Below are 13,065 nucleotides of genomic sequence, written 5' to 3' on the forward strand. Positions count from 1 at the left end.
AAAAAGTAAAACAGACAGTGTTTGTGGAATTAATGATTAAAGTAGCAATGAATTTGGTATGAGAGAGGATATAAAATTTTGATGCAAGAAAGAAAAGTGAGAAAATAAAAATGGTTAGTTTATTGCCAAGGTACAATAGTAATGAACCAAGAAGTTCATTATTATTGTACCTTGCTCTGATGGCAAATGATTCAATGCACAGGTTATATAGAAAAATGGGTGAATTTTTGGGTGTGCGGAGTGAGTTTGATGATAGAAAAGGCATGTACAGTATGGCATGCACGCACACACAAAATACTGAATACGACAAATCTCATAGCACATGTACTGAAGGGGGGTCGAGGTTCAGTACTGTTTTTTTTTTTTTCTCACCATATAATATAAGAGAATTGGCCTGTGCTTGAATGGATTTGTCATCATGTGCTTAGTGAAATTATTTATTGGAATGAGACCTAATGCAGAGAGTCAGAGAAACAAGATAGATCATCTTGGGAGAAATGCTAAGGATGCATATAAGTTCAGCTAGGATGTGAAGACATTATAGTGATATTAATGTCGATGAGCATGGTTACAAATCTGCTGGAGGGATGGATTACTCTTTGGGTTCAGGCATTTTGAGTGTGTCTGGGAAGGGGAAAGAGAAAGTTGCCCATTTTGACCAAGCAGACTGTAGATTTATGTATAAGATAAAGCAAGGAGGCAACTTTTTATGTTTATATACAAATGAGGAACATTAGAGACAAAGTGGTTGAGTTATTGCATTAGTTAATATGTTGTAGCCTAAAATTATTGGCATTAGTGAACCCTGGCACTCAAAGTCAGATGGAGTACCTAGAAACAAGTGTAAAGGGTATAGTATTTTTTTAGGAAGAACAGAAGAGATAGAAGCAGAGGTTAGGTATTACTAATTATATCAGATTACTTAGCTCAGAAATATGCAAGAACTGTCCAGGAGTCAAACTAATACCTGCCCATATCTATTCTTGTTCAGCAATTGCCACTGCTCTACAGAAAATTGATAATAATCCTATAGAAAAGCTGTACTTTAAAGTTCAACAGACTTGACAACAACATCAGCAGATTACTTGAGTCCAGTTTGAATGAAACTCACAAAAGCAATAACAGTAATAATGTCCCATGTAACAGTGAATTTGAGGCTATTTGGTGTGAAGTGGAGGCTAACAATAAAATATATGTGGGGTTTTGCTACAGACCTCATGGTTCATTTGCTGGGGATTAAAAAATGCATTGCCAAATTAATATCCTAATAGGTACTAAATGAGTAATTATGATGGATGACTTGAATTATCCGAATATTGATTCGGTAACAGTGAAAACTCATGATGAAAAGGAAGGAGAATTTATTTTAACTGTTATGAGACAACTGTCTCAAGCATGTGAAGGAAGCAACTCAAGGAAAAAGAGTGTTAGAGTTGATCATAGTGTCAGAAGGTTGTCCCAGTTATTGATGCAACTGTTTTGTTCCCATGTTAACCCAGTGATCATGCTGGGTTAACATGGGAAGTAGCCAACTATATGGATGTTCTAATCAAGGCAAGTTACATGCTGAACTAAAAGTCTGAAATTATGACTTACTCAGGAGAATAATATCTTTGGTTCCATGGTTGCAGTTACTGAATGGGAAGGTTTAAATGATGCAGTATCTGAATGTGTCCCTGGAGTTTGAAGAAAAAATAAGATGGGAGTGAAATGGATGTGCAATCCTATTAAATAAGAGATTCATAAGAAGATGATGATCTGGAAGGAATATTGTGAGAATGAGATGACTTATGAAACATATGAAGTGCAGGCTAGAAAAGTTATGAATATTGTATGAACATTAAGTTGGAGTAAGAAAAAAAAAAAAATGGCTGTGCATGCAAAGGGAAACTCAGAAGAATATTATATTTATGCTACAAGTAAAAAAAAGAATGAATAAAGAAGAATAACTTGTATCAGAAGCAGACACAATAGTTCAAATAATGAGTGCTCATTTTGCCAAGATCTATTAACCTGGTATACTTAACATAGTACACAGTGCTCCACTGCATTTGATAGAGAGAGAAGGGAATGAGAAGGTTTTAGAGCTGTTGTTGTTCTAGAACTCTTCTAACCTGGATAAGAATTCGGCAGAAGGACCAAATGGAATATCAGTGCTGACAAATGTTCATCCGAACTAGTTTGGCCCTTTGCATGTTTATATGATTTGAGTCTTAGCTCAGGAAAGATCCCACAAGAATGGAAAGAGTGGATGATAATCCCTGTGTTAAGTCTTAAGTGCTGGGTGAAACTCATGTTAGAAGCTTAATGGAGTGAAACAGTACTTAGAAAGGATTAAAATATTATTTAATTCTTCAAATATTTCATCCCAGTCACTGAGACATTGCCAGGGAGTGCAATATGAGACTTGTAACACGCTATGTTTGTTACAAGTCTCATATTGTACTCCATGAAGATGTCTCAGTGATTGATGAAATATTGGAATTAAATAATATTTTAATTCTTTTTCAGATTAATATTTAATCCTTTCAGTGCTGTTTCACTCCATTAAGCATCTAACATGAAAATAATAATCCCATTGCCCAAGGGTGGTACGTGTGTAACTATTGACCTCTCAGTATCTCTGGAGTTGATTGTGAAGATTTTAGAGAAGTTAATAAGAACTCACATACAGAAATGGTTGGATAAACAAGTTACACTTTGTAAGAAACAGCATGAATTTATTAAGGTCATATCTGATCAATTTGTTCATATTTTATAATGTTACAACTGAGTTGGATAAAGGGAGCTGATATGCTGTTGGACTTTGGTAAGGCATTTGATAGGATACCACATGAAAAGCTGTTGCATAAACTGGAGAATATAGGATTGGAATGTAAATTGTTGGCTTTGATAAGTAGGTTGCTGACAGATGTGATGGGATATTCGACAGCATATCATAGTAGGTTTATGCTTGTAGTAAATGATGAGGCTAGAAATCTTGTATTTATGGCAGATAGAAATTTCAAGGGACACAGCAAAATTGCAAATACAACTCAGAGGATAATTGCAATATTGAAACAAACATTGGCATGTGAAGATATGGAAGTCATTTTGCTTCTTTACAAGACCTTGATACAACCACACCTGGACTACTGTGTACAGATATGGTCTGCTGGGTTCTAAAAGGAAAAAGAAGCTTTGAAAAGGCTGCAAAGGAGTTACATAGTTGATATCGGGATTATGGAATTTAGATTATGAGGATAGATTGAGAGTATATGGACCGCAGACACTGGTAGACAGGAAAAAGAGGGGTGATATGATAGAGATCTATAAACATTTGAGAGGGCAGTACAGAATATTGATTGATAAATTTTTCGTTGTGTCATGAAGAGAGGACAAAGAGGCACCCATGGAAGTTAAGTTTATGTGCATGGTTAGGAAAAAGATAAGAGCTAGAATTTTCTCTCACAAAACTGTGATTGGAACAGTTTGCCTGTTGAAGTAGTGAATACATCCATTGTGAATGGGTTTAAGAGAAGGTATGGTATATATAGTTTAAATAAAATGATCAGAGAACATAAAAAGAAATGGATGGAGCACTTATATGGGGTGGAAAGACATCAACAAAAAAAAAGATAAAATGAATGAAAAGGGAAGAGAGAGAGAGAGTACCAGTAGCAAGATGGAAAAACCAGTGAGAACAGACAAACACTTAATTTGAATTTTTGATATAAGTGCTTGTTTTAATTTCCCTAAGATCACTTTAATCACTTTGTGGATCAACTTGATGTGCATTTCACTTAAAGAGCATCACTGAGTGACTTTTTTTTTTTTTTTATGTTGGCTGTGGTGTGAGGAAACTTGGAATAATGTTATTATGTAATATTGCTGTCAAGCTTCTCTAAATCTCTTCCTTTTTATTTTTTCCTCAGGAGAAATTTTAATGATGCTAGGCTATTATTATGCTAATAAGGAAAGTACCTGTAGAAAAGTCCTGTTCTTTAGGTTATTTTTCTCACGTGAAGAAAATCAGCATTAAATGTGTCTATACATTTCTCTGCAGTCTATTTTTTTTTTTTTTTTTAAATGGCATCATTTCGACTAATATATAAAGTATAAATATGATCACCTATGGAAGTGCTCTAGTAATTTGAAATTTTGGAACTTTTAACTTGGAACTAGAAAACTGAGTTACATGATTTTGGAAAGTCCTGATGAAACAATAGATTGCAAGGTTTTTGGTAATGATGCTTAGTGCATTATGTGGTTTTTCAACGCAAAAGTTTGAAAAATATTACAAAGAAATGTAACATTGAATTGCTCTTGATTGCTTTTTTTGTGCCTGATGGTATTATAAAAAATAAATCCAGTAAAATGCATAATATATTTAGTGTTTATATTTTGTATGCTTGAGAAAGTCCTATTTAGTAATTATCTTTTATTAGTACTGCACCACACCCTTTCCCCCACACTGTCCTCCTCCAATGCAATCTTCTTCATGTAGCTTCCTCAGTGAGAGGGTGCAGCACCATGTCCTTCCAGTTCTCTCCGTTGGTGGCTTTCCTTTTTGTTTCTGCATAGCCATGTGATCCTGTCCATGACCTTATATCTTCAAGCCACGTCCTTCGTTTTTTGCCTCTTGATCCTTTTCCCATAATTTTTCCTTCTAAAACTGTTAGTATCTTCTGTCCTGCTGAACCTCTCAGTACATGTCCTGCCAATCTCATCTTTCTCTGGATCATTTTCTGTAATAAAGATCTCTGTGTTCTCATTCTCTCTCTAGGACATCTGTATTTGTCACATGTTCTGTCCATGGGATTTTCAGAGCTCTCCTATAGCACCACATTTCAAAGGCCATTATCTGTTGCCTTACTCTCTTTTTGAATATCCAGGTCTCACTTCCATATGTGAAAATTGGCCACACTAATGTTCTTATCATTCTTTTCTTTGTCTCGATACTCACAGAACTTCTGAGCAGATCTTTATTTTTCCAGAATGCATCTTTGGCTATGACTGTTCTTATTTTTATTTCTTTATCTTGCTTTCCATCTGCAGTAAAGTAGGTGCCTAAATATTTGTATTCTGTTGTATGTTGAATTTTCATATTGTTTATGAATATTTCTGGCTCGGATATCTGCTTTCTTTTGAGATTTTCATAAATTTGGTCTTTTTTGCTTTTATATCTAATCCAAATTCTTTACCTTCTTCGATTAGTAGCTGCAGTAATTTGATTAATTTGTTTCTGTTTTCTGCTATTAGAATGGTATCATCAGCATATCTAAGATTGTTGTATAAAATGCAACAATCTTAGATATGGTGAAAGGATACAACCTTGTCTAACTCCTTTTTATTTTCACTACAGAAGTCTCATTGTTAAACAGCTAGGCATTTTCTGTTTGGTGTAAATCATTTTTATAATCTTAAGTACATGATCTTCTTTGTGTAATTTATCTAATATATTGAACATTTTATTATGTTTTACACAGTCAAAAGCCTTCTGAACGTCTATGAAGCATATGTAAATGTTCCTGGTTCTTTCAAGTGATCTTTCTATTAATATTTTTAGTTCCAGGATAGCATTAATGGTTCCCATTCCTCTTCTGAAGCCTTTCTGTTGTTCACTCAATTCACTGCTTATGGCTCTTTCAATTTGTTTGTTAAGAATGGTTAAAATAATTTTAGATGCATGGGATATTAGGCTCACAGTTTTGTGCATTATGTTTCTTTGGAATTGGTATGCAGATGGATGTTGTAAAAACTTCAGGTAATTGTATTGTTTTATAGATGTCCTGAATGGATTCCACTAAATAGTTATTATTGCCAGTCACAGCTTTCAGCAGCTCAGCTGGAATATTATCACACCCAGGGGATTTATTATTAGGAAGATTCTTAATTACTTGTTCTTCCTTCTTTCTTGTGGGTAGAGTGGTATGTGTTACGTTTAACTTAAGGTGTCGTGAATCATCAAACATGTTATCATTATCATCATCGTAGAGATCTGATAAGTACTCCACCCATCTTCCATTTATCTTTTCCTTATCAATGAGTATGTTTCCATCTTTGTCTTTGATGTTATTAGACTGTACGTTTTGCTTTTCCATTAAGTTCTTTTACTTTCAGGAATGCTTCTCTGGTTTTGTTCCTATTTTGTAATTCTTCTATCTCAGTGCACTGCCTGTTTATCCAGGTTTCTTTCAATCTTTTACATAACTGTTTGATTCTTTTATCTATAGTTTTATAACTTAACCTTTCTTCTTCATTTGCTCCTCTTTTCCATGTTCTTCTTTTATCAATAAGGTTGATCACCTCTTGAGTTAGCTATGGTTTTTTTCTTTCTTTCTTCTTGTTTATTGATGTGGTTTTTAGCACATGTTATGATAGCTGCTTGTAGTCTATTCCACTGAGAGGGTTCATTTTCGTTTTGCAACTGTGCAGACAGCAGTTCTGAAATATTTTCATTGAATTTTGATTTTATTATTGGATTTTGTGCCATTTGCAGATCCCATTTTAGGGGTTGACTTCTTTTAAATTTTATTGTTTTCAGGCGAATATTCATCTTCATTAAGACCAGTCTGTGATCAGATCCACAGTCAGCACTTGGCATCACCTTTGAGTTCTGTATTCCATTGAAGTAACGTTTACTGACTACAATATAGTCTAATTGATTTTTGTATCTTCCATCCAGACTTTCCCATGTGTAATGTGCTGTTGGTTTTGGTTTTTGCTCAAAATAAGTGTTAGTTATGACTGTGCTCGCTACAGAAATCAATCAGCTTTTGCCCTCTCTTATTCCAAATTCCTAGTCCAAATGGACCCACATGTATAGATGTTGTCTCTGATCCAACTTTTGCGTTCCAATCACCCATAGCACAAATAACTCGATCTTTCTTGCCTCCAGCTTCCATTATACACCATTCTATTTCATCATACATGATATCTATTTCTGCTTCCTTATTCTATTTTGTAGGAGCATATACTTGAATGATCAGCATATCTCTAGGTTTAGATTTCACTAGAATCACCATTACTCTATCTGATTTTTTGATTAGGATAATGTTTTTATTAGTTTTCTTTTCTACAATAAACGCTACACCTCTTCTTGATATTTCACCATCGGATGTATATATTTTATATATCTTGCCATTTGGAAGTTTCGACTCAAAATCTGATGATCCTTTCCAAAAAGTTTCACTTATTCCTAGTATACTAATATTCAATCCTCTTACATTCCAGGTAGCAATATTCAAGCAATTTCTGCATTGAGTTTCTTTATAACAGAGTCACTGACTGACGATACCGCAGGGCCTGCTATATCACCCTGACACCACCGTTCCGGGCATATTGAGTCTACTTCAATGCATTACAGAAACTTAATGTTCATGAATGCTTTATAGATATTATGTGAGTTACTGTAGTGTTATATTGATAGTCATATCTCACAAGCATACTTGTTTTTTGACATCGTGCTTCTGTGGATTGTATTGTTCATAGCACTATTTCCAGTAAGAACCATAGTGAAAAATGCAGAGCACATGTTGTTTTTTTCATAATTTTTTTCACTATGGTTTATGCTTCATCAGTAATAGATATTTTTAATTTGAAATCATACAATAGCAGAACCATTTTTAAACGCATAATTTTTTTTTTTTTTTTAAATTCATGCCCAAAAACTGAACAGTAGTAATGAAATAAAATTAGCATTGAAATACACTAAATTTTAATTAACGGTTATATAATAGCATACATTAAGGTGCACTGGACTGTGTCTTTGCTTTCTTGAATTTAATCCCAGTAGAAAGGTTTGGACTGAGTAGAGTTACATCAGTATCTAAGACAAGAAGGTCCACTGTAATATCGGTTACTTTTTTTTATTTTTAATGTGAATTCTATAAATGACATGTTCATTTTTTTAGAAAAGTAACAATGGGGGTAGGATTAGATAATCTGGTTTCCCTGCTCTAGAAACCAAAGACAAAATGGAAAAAAAAAAAAGTTTTTTTTTTTTTGAAGCTATTTCAGACCTCTATTAAACAGGATTAAGGTCTTGAAGCCTTATCACCAGAGTATATATTATTATGGTTTTACAGCATAATATGTTTTTTTTTTTTCAATGATTATAAATAATATATGTTGTCAAAAACAGTTTTCACATATTTGATCTTTAGAATACAGATTACTGAATTTTTTTTTTTTTCATTAACTGTAAATGCAGATAATTTCAAATTAAGTTGGATCACATATTTCTTTTTCACAATATTATTTCACCAATATTATTATTTTTTTCCCCTTTTCTATTATAGATGTACTACTAGAGAAAATTTGTCATGATTTGCAGAAGGCTGTTTCAGTTATTAAACATCACCCACCTTATCCACTTTATTCAGATGTATGTATCATACTAGGCCTCTTCCTGGGATCAAAGGTAGTTATAATTTTTTAATTTGGTAATTGGAAATGTTTTATACTATTAGGAAGTGAAAATTTTAAAAAAATATGAAAAATAAGATGGCATGATTTGTATATTATTGAACATCAGCTAATTAAGTAACTGATCAACCATAGTACATATGTTTCCAGATGAAAAGTTCTTGAAGTCTAATCAAACAAGCCAGAAAGATAACTCAGAATCATATATGATTATCTGACTTAAAAAGGGGGTGGGGTTGAAAATTAAGAAGGCTGAAAAAATAAAAATAAAGGTAACGATTTCTTCCATTTTAGAAATTATGGACTTTACAACCATGTTATAAATAACTATTTTAATTCCCCGATGTTTCAACCTTCATATTAAGGTCATCATCTGGAGTATATACAAGGACAAGCTGAGTTACATTTCACACAGTAAACTAAAAGAAACAAAGATTTAATCACCAGTAATTCTACTGGCATGACCTCTGTAAAAATAATCATAATTTAAAATTCTGAATATTTTTACATATTGTTTATGTTAGTATGTTTATTAGTTTTAGTTTCATAACATGCATTGTCAGCACTTGTAATGTGCCCATTATTGAAATTGTTTTGTCAAAATGAATTGTAAAGAAGTAAAGAAAATTGATATACTTACCAGATTTGAATAGTTGTTTTACTTTTGTTAGATCCTGAATGGAGAAATTTTGCAAGGAAATTGTTCATTCAGGATTTAACATGCAAAATCTAACTACTTAAGGAAATACCTGCACACCAGCAGAAAATAAAGAAAGCTTGTTTAATATATGTGAGAATATGTATTCCTTATGTGTGATGTATAGAAATTTATTGCTGTCTAACAGAAAATCAAATTAGAGAATTTATGTCAAAAAATTAGAATTTATATAAGAGAAATGTTGGCTTATTATTGGTCTCATTAAGCTATCTACTATACTGTAAATCACCAGACAGGTAACAAGTAGCAGTCCGAAGGTCACATGTGACAAGTCGAGCATAGTGCCAGAGACAATGGCTTATGCGGAAGGTGACGGTAGCACGTTTTCCATGAAAACAGCAGCCTAAGAGCAAAGGGAGAGTAAGGAATCAACTGAAGGGCATAAACGATAAGGATCAGATGGAAAGGATCCAGCAAAAAAGGGGGTGCACGAGAGGAGAATATAAGGTGATGCGCACCATATTGAGCTCTTTTCTCTCTTTTCCTTGGTTCCTGCTTTTGTGAGTTTTGATGGGTGATTCGTGAAAGTGAGGAGCGTAGGTGCTGCGATGTCGGACAGCGGGCCTTTTCCTGGAGATGCCTAAGAGATTCCACATGGAGCCGTTCGTGAATTATCGGCCTTTGCAGAATCGTGCCATCACTGAATGTCCCATCGGAAGGAGCGGAGAAAGTCCCCTTAAACGCGGCAGAAACACATTCATGTCCGGCAGTAGCTCAAGGACGACGTAGCCACAATGCCAGGCGAAGAGACAGCCTAATCGGAAGGAAACCAGAACCAACACTTAGCTGGCAAAGGTTGGTCGATTGGTAGAGCCTCTGCTACTAATGACTCAGTTAAGTAAGTTTGAGCGTGGTTAGTAGTTGAAAGGGGACCAATCGTTTGATGCTGTTAGCACACTCTCCCTTGATGAGTCTTTAGACTCCTTGAAGGTGTCAAATAATAATAATAACACACGGTAGCAACTAGACCCCCAGAAAGGACTCGGTAATGTAGAAAACTTTATTATATGTTTCGGAAGTATTACAAGAAAGAAAATTGTGTGTAATTATAAGATGTGGACAATTTATTAGAGAACTTTAGTGAGAATACTTATTTGGACTAGCTAGTTTCCGTTGGACAAAAGAATTGTTCGGAAGCCATTCTCATGTTTGAGTGTGACTGAGTTTGATAAGGAAATTAAGATTGCAGATAGCCTTTAATTGAGTAACACCAGAATGTATAACATGTAATTAATGAGTGGCATGTGGAAAGGGATCATAAGTTTATGTGGTATTGTGTTTGCTTTCTACCTTATCTAGTTTGATTAATAATTTGGAAACTAATTAAGTGTGTTTGACTAACTTAGAATGTATTAACTTCCTTAGCATGAACTTTATTTAGTATGAAATTGAGATTTTTGAATATATGCTTCATCTTAGTTGTACGTGTCTTAAAATTCCAATAAACATGTTTTATTACTTATACCTGAGTCATGCCTGATTACGAGATCAAATTACCACTTATAAAATAGAACATTAGCGAGAAGAATTTAGAAGGTATATAAGGATAGATTACAGGTCAAGACTGCTAGTACCGGAAATCTATGCGACCATGACGAAGTGCATAATGATGTGTGTATGTCTTATGACACATATGCGCAACCAGTGGGCCGGATCCGGCCCTAATCTATTTCAGCGAAGTTTGTCTGATTCATGGTGGGAGAAAACATGGTGTGTTCTATTAACTCACATTAAGATGACGTCATATGACTTGCCCAAAACACACTCTGTTTTCTCCAACCAAGGTCTCTTTCTCACTTTGACTAGCGGCGTGTGTGAACGTGTTACAACGTGTCAGTTCGGTACTTGCATTGGTGTTGTACTTTGTTCAGTGTCTGCATTGATGTTATGTTCTGTTCGCTGCCTGCTGTATAGAAGACAGTTTTGTTTGACAGTTCTGAATATCGCTTATAAATTTGGGACAATGTCAGGGGTTATTGCAAAAAAAAGAAAAGTAAATGCAGAGAATCGTCAATTTCAAGACAACTGGACAGAAGATTATTATTTTATTCTGAATAAAGGTAGGTTTGCCTGTATGCTTGCTGTGCAACGAATCCGTATCTGTCAACAAGGAATACAACTTGAAGAGACACTTTACTTCGAGACATGCGGATCACCCAAAATTTGAGTGACAACTATGAAAAGATGAAATACAGAAGTTGAAGAAGAACTTGGATACCCAGCAGCAAATGTTCAACAAGCAAAGAATGCAGCACCACAGCATTGTCAAAGCCAGCTTTGTGGTAAGCAAAAAAATCGCTAAGCATTCTAAGTCATTTGGTGAAGGAGAATTGATCAAAGAATGTCTGCTGGATGTTGCAAGTATAATATGTCATGAGAAGAAAAAAGACCTCGAGAATATTCGTTTTTTGAGATGTACTGTTGTCCGACAGATAGAAATTATGGCTGATGATATCAAAAAAGTTTAAAAGAGAAGATTGCTAGATTGGAAGCATTTTCAATTGCTTTGGATGACAGCGCCGATGCCTCCAATACAGCACAACTAGCAATATTTATTCGAGGAGTTGATGCAGATTTCAACATCACAGAAGAATTATTGGTGCTTCAGCAGTTAAAAGGAACAATTACCGGTGAAGATATATTTGAAATAGTCAACACAGTCTTCAAGAGATTTGGGCTTGAATGGAGTTCACTATCTGGCATATGCACTGATGGAGCCCCTGCAGTGGTTGGTGCACAGAAGGGATTTATTGGAATAGTTCATGAAAGAGCAATAGAACTACAGATCCATCCAGAAAATTTAACAAATTTTCACTGCATTATCCACCAACAAAATCTGTGTGCAAAATCGATTAAATTCACAAATGTTATTAAAGTTGTAGTAGCCAGTATTAACTTTATTAAGTCACGTGCACTTAATCACCGCCAATGTAAGGAGTATTTGGCAGATCTATTTTCAGATTATGAAGATGTGTCTTATTATTGTGAAGTGAGGTGGTTGAGTAAAGGTAAAATGTTAATACGATTTTATGATTTGAAACAAGACATTGCCGATTTTATGGGCATAAAAGGAATCACAATTAACCAAGTAAAAGATGAGTGGGTGGGTGTGATTTAGCATTCCTTGTAGATGCCACCGAATACCTAAACGAACTGAATCTTAAATTGCAAAAACAAGGACAATTGGTTCATGAACTGATTTCCAACAATTGGTTCATGAATTGTTGGAAAGTCAGATAAGAGCTAAAAATTGTTATCATTTCCTACTCTAGCAACTCATAAAAAGTCAGCAAACCTTGTATCAAATTGCTCTATTAGTGCCTTCAGTTCATCTCCATAACAATTATAAGGGATATAAAAATATCCCTTATAATTGTTATGGAGATAAACTGAAGGCACTAATAGAGCAATTTAATATAAGGTTTGCCGACTTCAAAAACAAAGACTCCACATTCACAATATTTGCTCGTCCGATGGATGCTGATGTAAATAATGTGCCAGAAAACTTAGATGGAACTTATTGAGCTTCAGGAGGATTTAGTGCTAAAATCACAATTTAACAACATTGCTTTGATGGATTTTTATAAATTTTATTTGGTGGAAGAAAAATATACAAATTTACACGCCTTTTCAAGAAAAATCATTTGTCTTTTCGGCAGCACATATGTGTGAACAGTTTTTTTCGAGGATGAAATACAATAAATCAAATATTCAGACAGGAATAACGGAAGAAAACCTCAAAAATTCTATGCGATTATCTTTAAGTAATATTAATGTCAATATTGATAGTCTCATAGTTGAAGTACAAGACCAATCTTCACATTAAATTGTTATGTCATTCATTATATAAAATTTATGTAGAGCTTTATACCAAAGCATTATATTATGAATAAATGAAATATGAAGTAGCAACTTGTTTTAATTCATTTAATATTAAT

The 13,065-nt window shown here is 34.2% G+C and overlaps 1 protein-coding gene across 1 annotated transcript in view; it reads left to right on the top strand.

Annotated features, from left to right (window-relative positions):
• Sse (extra spindle pole bodies like 1, separase) overlaps positions 1–13,065 on the top strand; it is a 505,458-nt gene that overhangs the window by 333,521 nt on the left and 158,872 nt on the right. The window contains exon 15 of the mRNA XM_090412041.1: positions 8,283–8,404. Coding sequence (XP_090268167.1) covers positions 8,283–8,404 — 122 coding nt within the window. The remainder of the gene's footprint in view (positions 1–8,282; positions 8,405–13,065) is intronic.

The sequence above is a fragment of the Typopeltis vanoorti genome, chromosome 22, assembly GCF_054136105.1.
Source record: "Typopeltis vanoorti isolate ZY-2024b chromosome 22, IOZ_Tvanoo_1.0, whole genome shotgun sequence".
NCBI classification, from domain to species: Eukaryota; Metazoa; Arthropoda; class Arachnida; order Uropygi; family Thelyphonidae; genus Typopeltis; species Typopeltis vanoorti.